Source organism: Lampetra planeri, chromosome 16, assembly GCF_965212315.1.
Source record: "Lampetra planeri chromosome 16, kcLamPlan1.2.h2, whole genome shotgun sequence".
Lineage (NCBI taxonomy): Eukaryota > Metazoa > Chordata > Hyperoartia > Petromyzontiformes > Petromyzontidae > Lampetra > Lampetra planeri.
The window spans coordinates 5,729,185-5,750,877 of NC_136122.1; the positions used below are offsets into that span (position 1 = coordinate 5,729,185).

Genomic DNA, 21,693 nt, shown 5'->3' on the forward strand with positions numbered 1-21,693 from the left:
AAGAAGAACATCGCCCCAGCAGCTGCTCAGCGGGGAGTCACTCTGACTTCAGATCATTTCTTTTGTTTTGCTTGTAAAGCTTTAGTAAGTATTAAGACTTTGACATGAGGGTCTGGGCATTAGCATTTTTTGTCAGTTTAATTGTTGAATATTTGAACGTGTTGAATGAAAGTAGATTGCCTTGAGACTCCTCACACCTAAATGTGAAAACATTCAAACGCATGTAGCTCTTTGCCTGGTATGTTGAACTTCTTTTGCACCGTACACAGTCAACCGTGCCGAATTGGAGGTGCAATTATATAATTGATTTCACCTACAGGAGAACTCCCATCCGTAGTGATGGTGGGGGAACATTGCGGATAATAGGGCTAAAATGTCGCACGAATCCTCTTAACAGGTTAAGAAATTGCGGATAATAGAAAGCTCTCCCATGAAGCAAGATGCGATATTCTTCCAGATAATAGGAAAAATAAGGTTTACGGATAATAGGACTTTTTCCAGATCCTAAAGCTCCAGCGGATAATATGAGTCGTGAGTAATAGGATTACGAAGGAGAGGAGTCCTGTAAATCTATCTCAGGCGGACGTCAGGAGGCTTTTAGCGTCCCAGCGGTTGAGCGATTTGACTCGCGCGACAGCTCCATCTCTGGAGCGATCCACCAACCCCCTTGCCACGTCGAGGATTACAGGCGTGGTGGACTCGCCACCACAGCAGGTGTCGGTTATTTATACTCTGCAAATTGAGAAGCTTTGGGCAAATCCCAAAAGCCATTTGATTTAGAATGGTCTTTTTGTTTGACCCTGGAACAAGTAAATCCTTCTAATGCGCTCAACTCGGAGCGGCTAAACGATCCGAATAAAATAAACCTGAGCAGTGGGCAACGTGGCCCAGCGCGCTGGACGGTCCTTAATTTGGCTTAATCTCGCCGCCTGCCCGTTCTCAGGACATTTCCCGTCCGTGCGTGTAGGTTTTTTTCGTGGCTACGCATTGTCCACCCCCCTCTGCCCACCTCCGCCCCCCACCCCCTCCTCCTCCTCACCGAAAAGAGGGGCCAGAGCCAGCGAGTTAGCTACCCGGCACGCAAAGTGAAACGTCGGACATCGTTCCGAACAGCGCCACGGCAGGCACGGGCCGGAAACTTTTCGGAGAGCGGACGTTCCGTTTCGTTCGATGGCTTTGGAGTCCTCATCACCCCGGTGTGCAGTCTAAACTCGGGCAGATATGGGCGGCAGGATTTGTGAGATGTCACACGTACGTACGTATGAGGAAGTACGGTCAAATAGCCCCCAAAGGTGCGTATATGTTTTGGGGAGGGCTGGCTAAGGTGGTGGCTAGACATTGGTAATACAGCAAAATGCATTGTTGTACTCTACTTCTGTGCTCCACACATCTGTGCTGCCCGCTTCCTCAACCCGCACTGACCCGCAGTGGATTGAAAAAATGGATGTCCGTTTACACGCGCGCACGCACACACGCACACACACGCACGTTTATCCATCACGAATGTTAGAGCACCCGACTAATAAATCCCAGGTGGGGTCAACTCTGCTCTTCATCCCCTCCGGGGTTGATAAAGTGCGTGCCGGTTTTTGGAAACCCACGTGGTTGTGCTGTTCGGAGACTGGGCCCTGCCGTAATAATGTAGATTGGCGCACGCACGTCCGATTACCATGGTTGGCTTCGTACGGTCGGAAAGAGGTTCAACATACATACAGAGGCAAATATCCCCCGTATAGCCTGAACGAACTGTTGGGGTAAGTTCTGTTAGTGCGCACACGAAGGCCGGTCGGTGTCCAGCACCACGTCCAGCTGCCTTTGTCTCGTTAGTGGCGATGTTTACACACCGCACCAGATACTCATTTGAGGATGAATTGACCTAGGGGAGGACCAAGACCGGTTCAAATAATCATCATTGGTGATGGCCGTGAGCGAGAATGGAACTCGGGTCTTCGGATTCGTAGCGCAGCACGCTAACCGCTACACTACCGCGCATGCACGCATACACACCGGCCGTGTGCGGGAAGGCAGTGAATGACTGAACTGGGGGTTCACTTTCTTCGTGTCGTCCCATTGCAGCAACGACGTTCTTCAACCACGTCAACCTGCAGTACAGCACCGTGTCGGAGTTCTGCACCAGCACCTCCTGCCCATGCATGACCATCCCTGGCATGTGAGTAGCGTGTCCATGGTGCACCCAACTCATCCAGCACCCAACTCACCCAGCTCACCCAGCACTCATCTCGCCCAGCTCATGTATCATCAAACATTAATGGGACGTAATTTCTGCTCTCCTATTTTTTTTAATCTACATTCTTACACAATGACGATAATGTGCATTTTGAAGTGTAAGTCATACCCTACGATCTCAAACTGCTGCTTAACTATAATTATTTGATCATGGATGACACCTCTGGAAGGCGTGTAGTTTAATAACACATTAATATTTATTTCGCATCTATTCAGACAGATACGGGGGTGGGGGCATAAAAAAAGCACTCCTGTAATGGCGACGTAAACAGGTTGGATCTGATAAACACTTTCGTGTTTTTCTCTGAGTAATCTGTGCACGACTAAAATTAGAGGCGGCCTCAGCGTAGTTATGGGTCATTGCGAGGCTGCATACTTGAAATTGCGATGTTATGTTCACCCTGTTGTTGTCGTGTGCATCTGTTATGTTGACACACATGACGGGGGGCTTTTATTTGCTCTTTATCCACGGAGGTGGCAGATTTGCCAGGGTTCCATGAATTGAATCCCACCTCGTTCCACTCGTTATGCACGGACGTTATATAACAGTTCGTCATTAGTTACTGTTGGAATAGGTCGTGTAGGCATAATGCCAGTTTTCAACACTGGAGTTGAACAAATTATTTAGCGATGCTGCTTGCTGCGTTGGCAGTGGTGCACGAGCGCAAGTAACCGAATAAAGCTCAACACATTCATGATTACCACTGTGGCCTTAAAATTCAATCCATATCCATATCGAGCGTCCAGAGAGATAGTCTCCAACTCTTGTTATCCACTCTCTCTGGTCTCCATTGATGTGCCACGAGGAAGGGCTTCTGGCCAAAACGTCACCAATTTTATATTTGACATTTCATTGTGGTATCGAGGAATGTGTCGAGATGTTCGTGCAGTTGGCTTGGCATGAGCTCGTCGGGATACGGAGATTGGCCTATACAAAAGCGAGGCGCTTGGAAGATGAGAGACAGAAACGAGGTTACGTATTTTGTTTATGTAACGTGTTTGTGTGTGTGTGTGCACGCATGCCAGCACACTTTAAGTAGGCGTACACATTAATGGATTCCTTCGCGGCAACAACCTAGAATTTTCAAATCAGGAATTTCTGAAATGTAAGGCGTTAAATCCTGGTACATTATTTATTGCGTTGGCGTGTGTTGTGTTTCAAGTCCTTACAAAGGGCCTGAGATATGTATTGGCAATACAATTTCTCTTATTTTAATGTAAAAGTAATATTTTTGTACCAAAACATTTTTTTTAGCTTAACTTTTCTACTTTGTAAACCCATCAACAATGATAATTGGTTCTTTACCCTTCTATCTGGCAACAAAACTGACACCTTTTTACAAGGAGTCATGTTTGAATAGACCGCAATACCTGCAGTTTTGTTGCCAGATAGAAGGGTAAAGAACCAATTATCATATTTTTACTGGCAAATGAGGTTCCCATCAACAATGTTTAACATGGGGTACATGTATACTTAAAAACCTCACGCTTAATGAGTTAATTGGTGGATTAGTTTAATAATGCTATCTGATTAATTAACTAATCGATTATGCTACCAGTTATCTGTTCCAATACTTCACTATTCGGATTAACACGGAAATCGTTTAGGAAAAAAAAATACTCATCTCTTCCCGTGTGTGCCACTGGACGGGAGGTGGCACCGCCCGCATAACGCTCTGTGTGGCTTTGCCGGCGGTTTCCGGCCTTTCGCGAGGCAGCATGTGTGAGGCGGCGGTGGCCATCATTCGGAATCAAAATCTTTATTGAGGCTGGAGGGGGAATCTGATGAGCCGAGAAGCTCTTTTATTCACAGAGGTCCAGTTTGAGTGGGTCAGTGAGTGGGTGGGTCAGTGAGTGGGTGGGTCAGCCAGTCAGTGGGTCAGTGAGTCGGTGGGTCAGCCAGTAGGTGGGTCAGTGAGTCGATGGGTCAGCGAGTCGGTGGGTCAGTGAGTCGGTGGGTCAGCGAGTCGGTGGGTCAGCGAGTCGGTGGGTCAGCGAGTCGGTGGGTCAGCGAGTCGGTGGGTTAGCGAGTCGGTGGGTCAGCGAGTGGGTGGGTCAGTGAGTCGGTGGGTCAGCGAGTGGATGGGTCAGCGAGTCGGTGGGTCAGCGAGTGGGCGGGTCAGCGAGTGGGCGGGTCAGCGAGTCGGTGGGTCAGTGAGTCGGTGGGTCAGTGAGTCGGTGGGTCAGTGAGTCGGTGGGTCAGCGAGTGGGTGGGTCAGTGAGTGGGTGGGTCAGCGAGTGGGTGGGTCAGTGAGTCGGTGGGTCAGCGAGTGGGCGGGTCAGTGAGTGGGCGGGTCAGCGAGTGGGCGGGTCAACGAGTTACCACAGCGAACGACACAAAAGCAACGATAGCAATGCAAAATAGAGACAGAGGTAAGCAAGTCACTAAATATAAATAATTGTTTTTAAAATAATGTATTAATGAATGAGTTAATTTATAATATAGGTCTGATCGATCGAGCTTGGGTTAAGGCAGCATAAACGACAACAGAATAGTCCCAGACCACACCAAGATAACAACCACTCATCTCTCAATAAAATGGCACATTATCATTGAACTATCGATACGCAGGTAAGGATCAACGTTACAAATCAAATTGGCAAGCATGACTGTATCCAGCGCTAATTCTATTTTTTTAAAAGTAGGATTTACAAAGTTAAAGGTTGTTCCCAAAACGTTGGTGGCTGCAACGGCTGCAATTATCAAAAAGGAGTGCAGCAATGAAAAAATGTAGCCGATTACAATCTCTTTAAGTTATATAGACCACTTAATCCTCCACAGCTCGACCGCACCATTTTAATAAACCCGCCTCTATAACTCCCCTATGGCCACCTGCAATTACCGTGCATGCCGATTGTCAGTGGTGTTGCGCTGACGTAACGTTAAAAACGACGCGCTGCATTCAATGGCTGGCCACGCCTGCCAACACTTCACTCGCCAATTTTATACGGACAGGAATTAGAAAAAAATACTCGCCTTCATGGCCCTAAATTGTGATTGCGTTAAATAACAAAATAACACTCGATTATATTCATAACAACTCACTAAGTACGTCCTGTTAACGCTTAACTAGAATCACAATGGCATTAAAATCCCAGCTTCATTACAATACACCTCAACAAAAATTGCTGGCTTATTTTCACTAATTGCTCCATAGAGTCACCTTATGACACTCACCTAACCCTGCCTGTCACAACCAATCAACTAATTAATTATTAGATCCACTTGCATGATTGTACCGCATCTACCCAAGGACCCGGATCAGGAAGTGCTTTCACTTGAGATCTAAGCTGATAACCTGACGATGCCGGATGCAGTCTCCAGCGAAACGTCGCGCTCCCCTTTAAAATGTTGCGAGATTATTTTCCAGCAACAAACCGGCAGTGCTGCTAAAGCAGTAATTAATTAGGCCGCTTTTGATTCAAGTGACACTTTTTTTTTTATACTTTCTAAGCAATTTTTTTTCATCATGAAAAAAAACCCAGAATACAGTGGGAATTTCAACACGAGGGAAAAAAAACAACAGATAATGCGTAACAAGCCAGGGCGTAATGCACCCTCGACATTAGGGAACGAATAAACGAGGGCGTCCCGACTCGCGGTAGGGCTAACGATCGGGAGAAATGTACATAAGGGGAGGGGGGGGCGGAAGAAAATGGGAGACAGGGGATGAGTAATAATGTAACTGAACACAACCGAAAATAGAATAACATGAAAGCGATGTCCAAATTTGTCTTGTTATCTCGCAGGAGCAACGATTACCATGCGTTCAGGAGGGTAGCGCAGTACCCAGTCCACCCCATTTTACCGGATATTCATGCCGGGTTCCGCCACGTGAAACTTTTACCAATCGGCGGTGTCGGGTGGAGGAGGGTTTGCAAGACATTTCGTTTACACGACGACCTAAACCGAAAACCCAATTATGAATCACTTCGCTCACATTTGACTCCTTATGTATGAATGCACGCACCATTGAGAAAGATTATTCGTGCGAGTGCAACCGTCAAACTTAAAACCAGTGTCGCCAGATTACCGCCCAAATGTGTCCTTGTTCCGCCCTGGTAACATTCACTATCACATCTGTGCTGTACCGAACCGTGTGTATGTAGGCGAACGGTTTTTGTACGTTTCACTGTCTCGCTCGGACGCTTTCGTTTGATACGCGTAGTATCACGTCTTTGTTTTTGAGCCCTGAACCCCATCGTCTGCGAAAAGGATCGTCTTATTTTTTTGCGCGAAAAACATTCTCGCGGCACCGCGATCCGCGAGCGATGGACGTCAAAAAGCGCGGGCGGCTGCGGGAAAAGTAGCGGCGGCGCACCTGTCAGACGGCACATTCCGCCGTCTGAAAGTCATCACGCCGCACACAAAGGCACTCCCTTGTGTCGCTCGCCCTCTCTCCCCGTCGGGCCTACACTCGTGGGGGGGAGGGATGGGTGGCGTGCGGGTCACAGGTGATTCACGGAGAGAATCGGAAACCGCCGCCGCGTGAAAAAGCCACGTGCGCCTGCGGAGGCAGTGACGAGTTTGGCGGTAACGGCGAGCAGGGTTTTGCCCAGGGTGTGTGCGTGTAGGTAGGAGCTGTTAGTGGGGAGCGGTGGTGTAGCGGTTGTAGTACACGTGCGCGTATGTGTGTGTGTGAACGCCACAGTGAGGTATGTGTCTTTGTGTGTAATGCTGTGAGCGGTAGGTTTCACGTGCTGCATTATGAATCCAGCGGATCCGAGTTCGATTTCCGCTCACAGCCACCAATGCCGGTGACGATTATCTGAACCGGTCCTCCTCCTAGGTCGACTCGGCCTCAAATGAGTACCTGGTGTGGTGTGTAAACATCGTCACTCGGAATACAACGGCGATCGGGCGTGGTGTTGACCACCCATCCCCTCGTGTGCCGTGCCGGCCTTCATAGGTGCTCCCTCGCAGTACTTGCCACAAAAGTCCGTTAAGCCTGTATGGGGGATCTTTGTCTTTACTAAATTCAAAGTGGTTCTCTGTCCAAAAAATAACATCCGGCTTCTCATCAGTTTTTTTGTTCTACTTTATTTGTCAACGTCCGTGTCATGGCGGGTGATTTACAGTACACTCAATAGATGATCAGCAGAAGGGATGCGAATTTCCATTTAAAGCTTTCGTGACTGCAGGGATTCATCTTCTTGGTTCTTTTGGTAAAGTCACGTAGAATGGAAATAATAAAATAATACAAATAAAACAATGAAATATTTATTATGTAATAAAAATAAAACATAATAAAATATTTATTATGTTTTATTTTTATTATTTTATTATTTCTATTCTACGTAACTTTACCGAAAGAACCAAGAAGAAGAAGGGATGCGGTCGAACGCCCTGAGCAGAACCCTCCTGAAAATTAGCCTCAAGACTCGGGCCTCACCCTTCTGGGCAGAAGTCTCAAAGATGGCGTACCTCGTGATACGGTCGTGAATTATCACGGGCAAGACGCTTGTGAAACGCTTATCGACCGTCCCGTGGCGTTACGATTAGGTGGGATTAAGAACAACGTCTCCGTAAATGTTGGCCTCTGAAGTTCACGGTAAACTCCTGCGTGTCGGTATTTGTGCTGTAATTTCCCTGAGGGCCCTGACGTGCGTCCCACACAAAAAGGCTCGGTTCTCATTTTCACGAGCTTCTGTGAAATCGCTTAGCGCAAGGTGCGCCGTCAGCACTACCTCTTCGACTCCTAACCAGAAAAGTTGTTAAAATACGCGCACGGCATTTCCGCGCCCGTGACGAAATAACCCGGAATGCACCCAACCTCGTCGCATCTCGGAAGGTAACCAGGGTTTGAGCCTGGGTGGGTCGTGCTCGGACGGCTGGTCGCCAGGCGCTTAAAACGATAGGCGCAATAGTCGGCGTTGTGGGCAGTCGAGGGCAGAGCGGCAATATCAATTGTTGTGTTCACCAACCCGCGCTGACCAGCGTGGTGAAGTATGGTCAAATATCCTTCATGGCCCACAAGGCGTGGGGAGGACCCCTCATCCAGCAGCGGATTAACAAATCTGGCAGTTTATTTAATTTTACTAAAGTGCCTCGTGTTGCACAAGAAGCAAGTAATTCACATTCTGTTTTTTTTGGAGGGTGGGGGGGGGGAGTTTTTATTTTATGTTTTATTCATCGTACAGTAGTTGTCATGACTGCACTGTATTGTGGGAAGACCGCAGGGGGCATGAGACGAAAGGGAACATTTTTACGGGGAAATAAACTCCACCAAACGAGCTCCTTTTACCGGTAACGAGAATAAAATAGAAGAGCCGACGTTTGAGTGTTTGCGGAACACCCCTGCTGAATGGAAAAATACTGAATTAAAAGGGTGGTGAATTCACAGCAGTGAGCCCATATATCTAAATGTATTAGATTGGAATAGAAGGGTACTTTGTGGGGAGAGAAAAAAAAATACGTCGCCGTAATTCATGAGAAATGTTTAATATGCTAAGAGCCATAAAGGCCATCGTGGTCATGTTTGATGTTATGTGAATGATGCAATATAACATTAAATCATTTCTTATTATTATCTAAGTTTGTAAATCCACGCATTGTTGTTTTCTCATGCACACGTACAATAGAATGTATACGATCAACCAAAATAGTACGATTTGTCATAAGACCCTGCGATGATTCTTGCAGCATGGAGATCATGTGTGAATATACAACATTATTTTTGTATGAATAGAATACAGTCAGAAATAACGATCATGTATGCATGATGAACTTTCGCACCGTACGTAGCCAACCATGCATGCTAATCCTTTTTTCGTCCTTACCCCGCACCTTGGTTAGCACGGTTGGCTATGTATGGTGCGAAAGAAGTTCAACATACATAATCGGAGGGGCGGGTAAAGGGCTACAATTTAAATACCAAAAGACGCATGCAAAAAAAAGATAGGAATGCCCTTTGTTTTTAGACAGGAAAGAGCCTTACACAGTCCCAAGACTCCTTTTTTATTTATATCAGCAGATCACGAGGGCCCTGCATTGGGATATTTGGCCGATTTAATTAATGGGTGATTGGCATTTGGGGGAGAAACTGGAAGTCTCTGGAGAAACCCCCCCCCCCCCCCGCAGAGCTCCGCACAGACAGACAGATCTTAAGAACTCGCCGCTCCATCACCACCTCCTGGCCACCTCGCAGCACGAGCCTATATCACCTGCTATTCCCAAGCCGTCTCCCAACCAAATACTTACCGGGCTCAAAGCCTCACGGAGCTTACCGAGAGCCCGAGAACATGGCGCGCATTCAGGTGAAGTGCGCACAACTTCGCACGTTTGTACGTTTCACCAACGTAATTGCTCCCCATCATCGATTGAGCACTGAGCGGTGTGCATCTCAGGTGGCAGCCCGGAGCCAGTGGTGTAAATTCCACATTCCCTTGGTGGGGCCCAGTCTATTCATAGAACAGCCACTGTTGACTGCCGCATCTTTTTTCAACTACGGGATGATGATGATGAGCTTAGGCGGCCCCCCAATAAGGATCTCAACTCGTGGCGCTCAAAGCCCAGCACCAACCGGCCATGCTTATAAAAGCGTGTGTATGTTGAACTTCTTTCGTACCATACGTAGCCAACCAGGCTAATTGGAGGCGCGTGGGAAGGACGACAAGCGAAACACAAAAAGCGGTTCTGAAGAAGTGAGTTTTCAATCGAGGTGATCTAAACGTGCATAGGCTCCAGTGTGGCTTCCCAATATCGGAAGGAAGAGGGGTTCCAGGCATCTGCAGAAGTGCACCTGGAAGGGCGCGGTGGCAGTGAACGGCTTCGTTCGATGGCAGAGCCCAAAGCAGCTGTCGCTGCGAGGATGACCTTAGCTCACATAGTGGGTTTGTGCTCATTGACGAGATCAGCAAGGTAATCCAACTGGAAGCGACTAAATCCTAAATAAAATCCTTCTTGTCCAGACAACCCCACGCCCGTGTTATGGTCCCACCGTCGCAGAAGTGGGTGGACGTCCACTCTGGAACGAACCATTGCGTGCGAGGGGTGGGTGGACGTCGACACCAGGGAATCTGTGCCGGAGCTCAAGTTGTGGCCCACACTTCACTGGGACCTTAGCCCAGATCTGGGAAGCAAAGGCAGAAAGAAAGAAAAAAAACCTCACAAACCTGCTTTGTGCAACTTTAAAGGGCTATTTATACCACCGGGGTAACATATGGAGCACAGGCAGTGTTGTTCTTGCAGTTACTTGGCCCGCCAGTAGCTGATAATTGGTAATTCAAACAAGGCCCACGTACAAAAGGACCATTGTTTAATACTTGTGCTCATGAGTTGCATGGGTCTGTGTGTGCGTGTCCATGTATGTACTGTAGTTAGGGAGCGGTAGTGTAGTAGCGGTTAGCGCGCTGCACTACGAACCAGGCGACCCGAGGTCGATTCCCGCTCACGGCTATCACCGGTGACGATTATCAGAACTGGTCCTGGGCCTCACCTAGGTCCACTCAGCCTCAAATGAGTACCTGGTACAGTGTGCAAACATTGCCTCTGGAGAGACAAAGGTGGCCAGGCGTGGTGTTGGTCACCCATCCCCTTGTGTGCCGTGCTCACTAACAGCACTTGCCCTAACAGTCTGTCAAGGCTATACGGGGTATCTTTGTAGTTGTTAGCACGCAGCCTCTACAAACCCGGCTACCTCAGTCCACCTGAGTTCGATTCCCGCTCACGACCAAAAATCTGTGAGGAATATTTGAACTGGTCATGGACCTCCCCTGTATCGACTCAACCTGAAATGAGTACCAGGTGTGGTGTGTAAGTGGCACTATGGAGACAGCTGTGGGTGGTGCTGACCACACGATCACTGTTTAGGCCTTCATAAGTGCTCTCTAATAGCACTCGGCCCATCAGTCTGTTATGTCTTACCCTTAAGACACACGCGCACATGTACTTGTGTGCGCACGCGTGTGTGTGTGCATGGTGGCACAGCGGGGAGCGCAGGTGTTGCACCTGCTAGTCATCTCGGTCCATTAACTCGCATTTTGTGATTTGGTTTGAAAACCGTTAACTTTCTATAAATCTGTATTTATTTGCATAATTACAAAATCTAATTTTGCATTACGAAAAAAAAACATCCCCGTAGTGCACAGTCTACGGCAAGACTCGCACGAAGCAGCACCGCTGTCTAAACAGGGCCGCTGTATAAACTGTGGCCGCTGTCTTTGACCGTAACCAGACTCCCTTTGTTATCGAAGTCATTTGGCACGAGCACAAAGCCCCGCGGCCTATTTTTAGTGGCACGCGGCCTGCGCTATCAGGTGGCTGTCCTGTACGGCGCACCGCCTGACCCGGGCGGTCCAGCGAGCGCGCCGTGAGCAGGCGACGTGACACCGTCCAGAAAAGCGCGGAGTTTATCACGGGCGCGCGGACCTGCCTGTGTCCGTCACATCATCAATCCGTCATTCGGTCCGTCCGTCCATCGTTCTGCCGGCCCGTCCATCGGGGACGATTGTGCAGATGATTGTGATGGCAGCGCTTGCTTACGTGCGTGGACACGGCACAGCCCTTTTTTGAATCCGCCGCCGTTTGAGGGCCTCCCCATGCGGTACGGGGTCCTGGGAAGTTTTGTTGACCGTACTTCTCCGTGCCGGTCAGTGCGGGTTGCTGCAGCGTAGACGGGGGAGCGGAGAAGTACAACGGTGGAATTGGTTGCACTGGCCTCTGCTGCCCAGCTGATGGCTTCGCAACCGATGACAACCTCTCGTGCGTGGCCGTGACCGCCCATCTGACCACAGTGCAGGCCCAACCCTGCCTGCCGCGTTTCCTGAGATCTGATGAAATCGAGGTGCATTCCGGGCGATTTGCTCCGGCTCAGGGTGATTCACTGTCGCCGGAGGCCACTCGGTTTATAATTGCACGTGCATATGGACGCTCATGCGCAGCGACAGCAAGCCCCTGTTATTTTCAGGTAGAGGAGCAGACGTTTTGACTTGTGGCATTTTTTCCAGGCTGGGTAGACTGCGGGAGGCCACCTGAAGTGCTGGCAGGAAGCCAGAATACAGACCCAGGTGTTCGAGCTTAACCGACTGAGATGACGGGCAGATGCACCACCTGCACCCTTCCAATATGCCACCTTGCTATGCTTTAGCCACCTGGCACTCTGCCATTTTTGTGAGCATCGCTCGTCTTCCTGCAGTTTTTGTTTTTATGTGAGCGCAAGCTGCCTATAACTGCCCAGTACCGTCCTTCACAAGTCCCCGCCGCGGATGTAAATCTTGACACCGCTGGTTCCAGTCATTAAGTTTGCTCAGCTCCAAGTCCCCCTGCAACACATACCACTCTTATCTCTTTATCCAACGTTTGCGATGCTTAGTTAGCCCCCTCTATCTGGCCAGACACACAAGTGTTTGTTGAGCATTCATTAGTTTGGATTGCAGGCTACATGACCCAGCCAATGCATCCTAGCCTGATGGGACAATGTTTAGATATTTGAAGGATCTGTGAGATTTCTCGTACAGTTCAGCCCAGTTAAACCCAGGATTCCGGTGGTCAAGCCAGATAACTGCGGCAGGAGCAGCGGAGTGTATCGTCGCTGTGATGTCTCCTTTGTGCTTGTGGATCGGGGCATTGTGTCGTTATACGTTGCACGTCTGTTCTGGATGACCACAGTCACGTACTGGAGAGTTTTACATTTTCCATTTGTGCATGTAAATATATGTATGTTGAACTTCTTTCGAATGGTACATAACCAACCATGCTAATCAGAGGTGTATCAGGCATCCGCATCTGCCATGGTTTGCACGGATGCGGTTTATGTTGGACCACGAGCTTCGTGGTCCACCATAAGATCGACAGAAGTCAACAACCACACAAAGGGGGGTAAATCTTGACTTAAAGCTTTCGTGACTGCAGGAATTCATATTCTTGGGTCTTTGAGTAAAGTCACGTAGGTAGGTGCAAAGAAAATCATCAAAAATAACAAAAAACTACGACCTTTCGATCGCAACGCATGCGGTCGTTTTCCTGAAGACGACCGCTTGCGTTGCGATCGAAACGTCGTAGTTTTCTGTTATTTTTTATTATTTTCTTTGAACCTATCTACGTGACTTTACCGAAAGACCCAAGAATACACACAAAGGGGTGTTGCTGTTTAGTTTTTAACGACCAGGCTGAGACCCATCGCTCGAGAAACCTCCCCCCCGGGGGGGTCAGCTCAGTGTCTCTGACCCCGTGAGCCACGTGGCCAACCTCCCCGCCTCCCTCGATGGCGACGTCCTAACGGAGCGAGCCGCTGTCACCCCCCCTCCCCCGCCTCCCGACCGCAGGCAGCTGTACTGGCAGGAGGGCGAGCGTGGCAAGAAGCTCAAGTGCACGGGGCCGCAGTACGTGGACTACGTCATGTGCTACGTGCAGCGCCTCGTCACCGACGAAAAGATCTTCCCGACCAAATACGGTGAGACGCGCGTCGATCGTCGCGATTTTTCCCTTTCCCCGTTTGGCCTGGGTTTCCCACCGTAGCCGTCAATTCGACGGGGGGAAGTGATCGGCGTAGGCGTATTTCGCCTCCGGCTGCGCCGATGAAAATTCCGTGTGTGTGTGTCCCCCCCCCATCCCTCGGCTTTGTGAAGTTCGCTCGTTGCCAAAAAGTCGCGGTGTCCCCACCACGCGCGTCCGGTGGGCACTGCGGCGGCGCTTACATCCATTGCAGGCCTAAGGCAGTGGTGGAAATGTCGCTCTCTACAGGTTGGGGGCTATTCACTAGAACAACTTGCCACAAGGTGGTACTTATTTTACTCGACCCAGAGGGGATGATGGGGCCGAGTTGGCTGACCCCCTGACCGGGATTTGAACTCGCGCACTTTATATTGCTAGTCGGGAAGTTCGAAAACGCGGCGGCAACCGGCCTGAAGGCGTTCGTCGACAAGTAAAGGATAAACCTACCGAATCGCCGAGTAGCCAGTGAAGTCGACGACTCACTGACTAACCAATTGGACGGGGGTGGCGGCGTTGGCCCGAGTGGCAGCGCGTTCGCGGGGTTGTCGCAGAGGTTTCGTTGCTCGAGCCCAGCGGCCGCCCTGGTTAATCCCGCGGACCCGTTCACCAGAGATACGTGGCGACTGCTTCACAGCGGACGGTGACGTTGCCGTGTCGCCGTCCGAAACGGGAAGGCCCGTCACGGTCCTAATCTTGGCAGATTCGAAAATAACTCTCGGCTTTCGCCAATTGTGTCAGACTGCATGGCAACATCGCCACCCCCTAACCGGCCCTGCTGTGAAACCACTGCAGACTCGCCCTGCCTGCGAAAACACAGCGCCTTTGCCATCATCACCAAGCTGCTATAACAGTGGCGCGGCCACCGAACGTACCAACGATTCGATTCTAATCGATTACTCCCTCCCGTCCCCCGCCCGCCCCCCCCTCGTCCGCCCCCCACCTAATGCACCCGGCAGGCCGCGACTTCCCCAACTTCTTCAACTCGTACGTGCAGAAGATCTTCCGCTACCTGTTCCACGTGCTCGCCCACGTGTACTGGGTTCACTTCCGCGAGACGGTGGCGCTGGACGTGCACTCGCACCTCAACAGCCTCTACGCGCACCTCCTCACCTTCTGCGTGGAGTTCTCGCTGCTGCCGCCCGAGGAGCTGGCGCTCATGGCCGAGCTGAACGATGCGCTGCTGCCGGGGCCGCGTGCCCAGATCTCGCGCCGACGCTGACGCCGATAGCGACCGTGCGCGCGCGCGCGCGTCTGTCCGTTCGTGTTACGTTTTTTGCCCCGGCAGGGGAATCCAAACGGGACTGAAATCGTCTTGGCGATAGAATTGCGCGATGAGGAAGCTGACGTAAGTGAAGACGCAAGACGTAGGGAATATAGATGGCCCCGTGTTTTTTTTTTTTGGAAGATGTTGTTGGTGGTGGATGGCGCCTGCTACTGCTGCTGCTGCACTATTGTCGATTGAGGAAGTTTCATGGGATTTTAGCAGAATTCAGACGCACCGGTTCATCACGGTCATCGTCGCCATCATCATTATCGGCGTTAACGCAAAAGCCGTCTCGAGGATGTTACGGTGACTCGAAACGGACTTCTTCTCGTCTTGCTGTTTTGGGCACGTGCTGCCTTTTTATCTTTCTTTTTTTTTACTCTACAAGACAAAAAACATCAGTACAATTACTCGCTTTTCAGTGTATGGAACACGGGAGACGACTCCGAAAAGAAATCTGCTCCAGATTTGTTTCTGTCATTGCAAAATATGCAGCACAATTAAGGCTGGGGTGTTTTTTTTATATATTATTATCATAATAAAAATGCTTTTTTTTTCAACCTTGCAAAAAAAATCGTAACATGAGCAAAATCTTGGGTCTCCCGAGATGAGCTGTTATGCTTACTGTCATTTTTACCTCCTCAACGAAAAGGTCAATTGATAGTTGCGTACGCGTGTGTGTATGCGCGTGTGTGTGTGTTTATATGCGGTATATGTGTTCGTTCATTACTTCTTGGGGACCGGTGCTGCTTTCCCACTGTGGCCTTTGCTCGTTGCGCGACCTTGAAGCGGTCCAGTTCCGTGGGTAGTATATTGAGGAAAGTGACGAGCATGCTGTGTGCGAGTCGATTGGTGGTGTATTTGTGAGCGTTTAAACCTCTGCTGGTGGAACTAATTTAAACATTAAGGCACCTTTTAAAAAAAAGAAACGCAAAATATTTCCTGCAATTTTTTTTTTTGTGAAGCTGCTGCAAGGGTTAGCCATTCGAAATGGAAATAAAGTAATGTTGATATGCAATAGCTTTTTTTATTAATGTCAGTGGATTTCGTTGTGAGTTAATATTTACTTGAGAGGTATAGCCTGTATGTAATGTACATTTCTGTGGTGGTGTTTGCATACAAGTGGGCTGTCTTTAAATGTGTACAACATTCATTTAACAACAGCAGCAATGGTTTTTTTTTACTTCAGCTCATTATGTTAATCATGTATATTCAAATGTCAACGATGTTGTTAAACATTCTAAATTAGTTATCCACGAACGAGGCACCATGTTAGTTAGGTTTAATTTGGTTTGATAGTCGTCAGCATTCGCAAACTTTCTTAATTGTCTCTAAAGCAAGCATACTGTATTATCGTGCAGGAGTTACAATGTGTCGGGTTTTTCTGCGCCTTGTGCAGATGTCACCTATATTTAAAGCGGTGTTCAGAGCCCCATTGAGAACACGAGGAGACGTCTGTGAAATAGATTTGTTTCAAGAAGACCCTTTTTTGTAATTAAATTGGGGATTATGGAAGTGCCTTTTGCATCTTGAGTGTCGCATCTACTATGCAATTTTAAATGTTATTTAAGTAAAGTTCCCTGCTCAGTCAAGCATTGGGAGGTTTGCATTCAACACTCATCTCCATTGGTGGCCCGGAGCCATCGCTGGAAATTCCACATTATTCTCATTACGGGGGGGGGGGGGGCAATTTGCAATGGATATGAATGTCCTTTAGCAAAATGTTGACGTTGGATACCCTTTAAAAACAGATGGTGTCATCGAGCTCAGTAGATGCATTTCACTTATACTAACCCATATGTTGGAAAATGTTTAAATAGCTCAGATTAAAGGTTGGCACATTAATCATTTTAAATATCCATCCACAAAACTCATGTTCCGAATTTGGTCCTCGTTGTGATATTTGGCCATTGCCTACAATTCCAAGAGGTGACTACTCCAACTCTGCAACGACCTACTTGCCGTACTTCCTCGTGCATGTCCCTTAGGAAGTGGATGCCCCATGAATAGCACCGGTGGCGCTCAGCGCTTCAGAGTGATCCACCTGCCCCACCACTCCCAAGCTGCTTGGCCAGGCAGCTCTATCATTGGCACCACACTTTCAGTGGAGTGCATTAAACACATTTTATTTGAATGTTGTAAAATCCTGCAGGATCGTACGGGATGTTGTGAAGTCTATTACCGTATTCTCCGGAGTATAAGACACTCTGGAATAAAGTGATCTCAATCTGGTTGGCTACGTATGGCGGGAAGTGCTTCGTATAGTCCACAGAATACGCTAATATATTATGTAAGGTGGGTAGCCCATGCTTTGACATTGCCTATCAGGGTTGAGTCGCTTTGTTCCGTGTACGACGGTGCTTCGGTCGCGCCGCATGTTTTCGTAGAAAAATAGAACAGCAGCAGTGCTGCTTGCAGTCGTCGTTGATAATCGCTGTGCTGTCACTTGTTGCAGTGTGTGCACGGTCATTTGCTGAGCGGGCGTTATGAGCCTCATTCGCGTGCGAAGTCATCACGGATATTCAACCCCACCTCCGACCCCCACGGTGTTGTATGCAGTAACTTATGTGTGTGTGTGACTTAACGTTCCGCTTCTTCGACGGATTGTCTCACCTTCGGGGGTGGGGGTCACGGTTCGAATCAAGGTTAGACTGCTTTCTTTTCTTGTTCGTGACGGTCACATTTCCATAGAATCGACGCAGGAAAATAACATCGGATCCTGAACGTGCATGGTTCGTGCACGTACGTACGTGCGTGTCTGTCGTGGGTGTAAGATTCGGGTTTGAATCGATGGTGAATCGTTGCGTACCGAGTAACTCTAAAACAGAGAAACCCCCCTCTGATTCTGCATTCAATTCCTACTGGACGTTGTACGCCGTTTTTACGAAAGCCTTGCATTAACAATAATAATAATATATAATGTGACAGGTATTTTTTTTATGTTTTGCCAAAGGAGAATATGGGATCATTTTATACATTGTCAATAGTCGGTCTTATTTTTAATGGGTGGTTGTTGGTTATATTTTTTATGTTGTTTTGGGTGGGAAAAAAATCAAAAATGTATGACTTAAGAAAGCATAATCGTTTAAACCGCTACGCAAGTGCAGAAGTAAATGCTGAATGCAGTCGCGCGGCATTCGGTTCGTGTGAACCCAGTTCCCAGGATCTGCGTTCGTCAGGGGCAGTATATTTTAAGCGGACATTTGTACACCCAGACCAACGGTTTGCCTTGCAACTTGAAAAGAGTAGTGCCTCACTTTGTCACAAGACTCGTCCGATACAATCTGCAACTGTTCTTGGCATTAAACAAAATGAATTGCCTTTCCCGGTTAATAACAAAGTTGGCCCTTTTTCTATATATTGCTGCAATTTTTAGCATGTGCACAAACATTTAAAGTGTCATTTTTAGAAACGTATTTATCCACGTAAGGAATATTCTTTTAGTCGCTAATATAAGCAAACGCTATGTAATCGTATCTCTGGTAGATTTTTTTTTATTTATGTGCATCAATCCATAGCCGCATTTGAAAATGTCAGGTTTAAAAAACAAAAACAGTAGGACAGACAATATAATTGTATGCAAATGAGCAGGACAGCGGTAAGGAGTAGTAAAATGTAAACAGTGCATTTCAAAGGCTACGTCTTTTTCACACAGTGACCTTGCGTCTACTAGAGCTGGGCTTTACGATGATTGACGTGATCGATTGATCTATCGGTTCGTTTTCTCGACTAATTGGGAAAACACGAAAATAGTTGGTAACATCTAAGTTTTCCCCCCGCCTGTTCCCCACCTGTCAGCAGCTGATGGGCGAGGCTTGGTGACGTCATGGCCAGTGGCGTGACGTCACCAAGTGCCCTGTGGTGGTAGGGGTGGGGGGTTTCCCACCTTCGATGGAGGGGGTGGGAAGCCGAATGGGTGGGGTGGGGCAACCACCAAAGAGTGGTCGATTTGCGATCCCCAGACCTCATCGCTTCATTGGCCCAGTTCTTGGCTTGCGTCGCTGACATTAGCTCCCAAAATCACAGGTCAAAGGGCACGCCGTGGTCGCGTCACTTAGAATGGCTCGAGGGTCCCCGTGCGTCGTGGTGATGCCGCTCGTCGTCGTTATTCATTCTGCACGTACTCGGCGTTTCGAGTAATTCTGTCCGTCGTTTTTATCTATTTTCGATTTTTTTTGTTTGTTTTTATCTCTTATAAAATGTTTTTGTTTGTTTTGCGCTCTGAGGTGTGTGTGTGTGCATGGCAGCTAGCTGTGTCATGCGTGGAAACGGATCAATAAAAATTCAATGCGCTCACCTTGCAGTGCGTGGCTTGCGTTTGTCGGAGAACGTCTCCTCGAGAGGCAGAAGATCATCCCCCACGCTCCGTGCGCGAATTGAGCGTCGTTTGTGAAGAGGAGACGAGCTGGTTAAGAAGGATCTTTATTTTCAACGCCAACTCACACCACACTTTCACTCGTCATCAAAAACCGACCTCGGAACTCTCCAACTCCGCTCACTTTAATGTCCAGCCCTTTTATAATCATTCGTTTTCCTGCCCTTTTATAATAATTATAATTTTGCTTGCACTAATTCGATCAGTGTCCTCCACTCAATCGTCGGATTGCGTGTCGTGCACGGCAGTGCTCCCGTGACCCCTGACCCTTAACCCGTGTTTGCGTGTGAAGATGTCCGGAACATCCTCTACATTTGTATTTTGAAAAAAAAACTGGTCATTTGGTGATGTTTGCTTCCGCATTGGCAGCGGTGAACACGCGAGCTTGACAACGAAATTCGGTCCGTTCGTCGATAACAACACTGTGGGGGGCGAATAGGTGATGTTTCAAGCAATGGCCATTCGTATCGTAGCACCTACCTACATCTATGAAGAAGAGCCATTGCACGAAAGGTCACCTGTTATGTAAAAACAAAAATCTGTTTTAAGGCCACAGAGTCAATGACGAACGTGTTGAGGTCTTCCTTGTAATCTTGTTAACAGATTTTAATACAGTTGCAATGTCGCAAATTTCGACTCGGCGACAACAAAGGTAAAGGCGGCTATGTGACCAGGTCGGATGTGCAACCAGCCCTCGAGCATGCCAGTTGCACCGTGGTACACATTCAGCACTTTGTGTGGCTGGTTATTTGGTCAGGGTAGATGTGTAGTAGTCAGATATGCTGCGTTGTACTGTAACTTTTTACGGTGACTCGGTTGTCTGTGACTCAGTACAACAATAATAGGACCTTTATTGTTTTCAATTATGTCGTCTTTTATTATTGTTATGTCCCCAGTGTGCTTTGAGTTCATATTAATCTTCCTCATATTTATAATATGTAGTCGTAGGAGCTGGGATGTGCAACGCTCAGCCGAATAACTTTTTTTTCGGTTGTGCAGCTCGATCCGATAAAAAAATCACTCCGCTCGGGATTAAACCACGAGTGGCTGACGCCCAGACTTTCAACGCAGGATCGACTTCAGAGCTCTGACGCATCCATTATGAGCCTCCTTGGGCCACCCAGCCACCTCCGATAAAAACATTTCTTAATAGAGTCGACACGAAAAGTCACAATGACTTGGCCATAACAGCGATAGCATTGTCATGAAAAAAAATATGGTATCGGATTATCCTCATCAAAGCTGATACGTTGGGGTGATTGTAAGAACGTGTAATGTCTTGCGCTATGCAATCTCATGATAACTGCACCTAGGTCAGTTCAGCCTGAAATGGAACCCAATATTCACTGTGGTGAGAGGTAATTCATTCCTAAGAGCAGCACTGGGAACGGTGACGGCCTGGCGAAGACGACCGTGGTCACAGTTTTACCATCGACGTTTACCAAGAAACATCCACCACCAACATTCACTACCAACATGAGCCCAGTGCACCAACAAAAACATGGCCCCATTCTTACTCAAACGACCACTGGGCATTGCTCACTTATATCGGGGCCGTCCTAATCTACTGTGGTGAAAACACGTCCATCCATAATGTCCACAGCATATGACGATAGCAAATAATGTATCATCATCAGACATGATCTTTCCACTGCTGGATGAAAGCCTCCCCAATCCACCACCATCTGAAACTGAACTATTTTATTTTACCACGTAAGGCCCACTGAGGTTTATAGTTATTTTTCAGAAGCGACCTATCACAAATAATAGCTCAACGAAACGGTTCCTCATGTCGAAATGTGTCTCAACCAAATACTCTAAACGCATGATTCGAAATGTGGAGGGGAAAACAAGACAACAATCAACGTGCAAACTCCATATGTACAGGCGCCAGGGTCGGGATCAACAACAACAACCTCCATTCGCCACTAAGTGGCCGTGACGTCACCACGACGCTTGTGCCAGGCCATGTGCACATTGTGGCTACGTGAAGTGTCGAACTTCTGCTGGCAGGAGGTCACGTGGCAGACCCAGCAGGTGCCACGGGTCGACTGAGATGACTGGCTGATGCACCACCTGTGCCCCCTACTGTGCTAACTTGCTGTGCTTTAGTCACCCGGCGCTCCGCTCGTTGTTGTGAGCGTCGCTCCTCCGCCCTCCGTTGTTGCTGGAGGGCGACTGCCTCCAACTGCCCAGCAGCGTCCTTCACGAGCCTCCTCCACTGAGGCCGATCTTGACACCGCTGGTACCAGTCATCGGCAAGTCCACTCAGCTCCACGTCCTCCTGTACCACATCACTCCATCTCTTCTCTAGCCGGTGGTCATGGGTCCGGGATCGGACCGATGACCTCCTGCATACCAGGCGAGGGAGTT

The 21,693-nt window shown here is 48.4% G+C and overlaps 1 protein-coding gene across 2 annotated transcripts in view; it reads left to right on the forward strand.

Annotated features, from left to right (window-relative positions):
* Window positions 1-19,241, forward strand: part of LOC144722955 (MOB kinase activator 2-like) — a 78,554-nt gene extending 59,313 nt beyond the window's left edge. For both annotated transcript variants that reach the window (XM_078601404.1, XM_078601405.1), the window contains exons 3-5: window positions 2,077-2,170; window positions 13,513-13,640; window positions 14,638-19,241. In XM_078601404.1, the coding sequence (XP_078457530.1) occupies window positions 2,077-2,170; window positions 13,513-13,640; window positions 14,638-14,900 (485 nt within the window). In that variant the 3' untranslated portion in view covers window positions 14,901-19,241. The remainder of the gene's footprint in view (window positions 1-2,076; window positions 2,171-13,512; window positions 13,641-14,637) is intronic.
* Window positions 19,242-21,693: the final 2,452 nt, after the last annotated feature.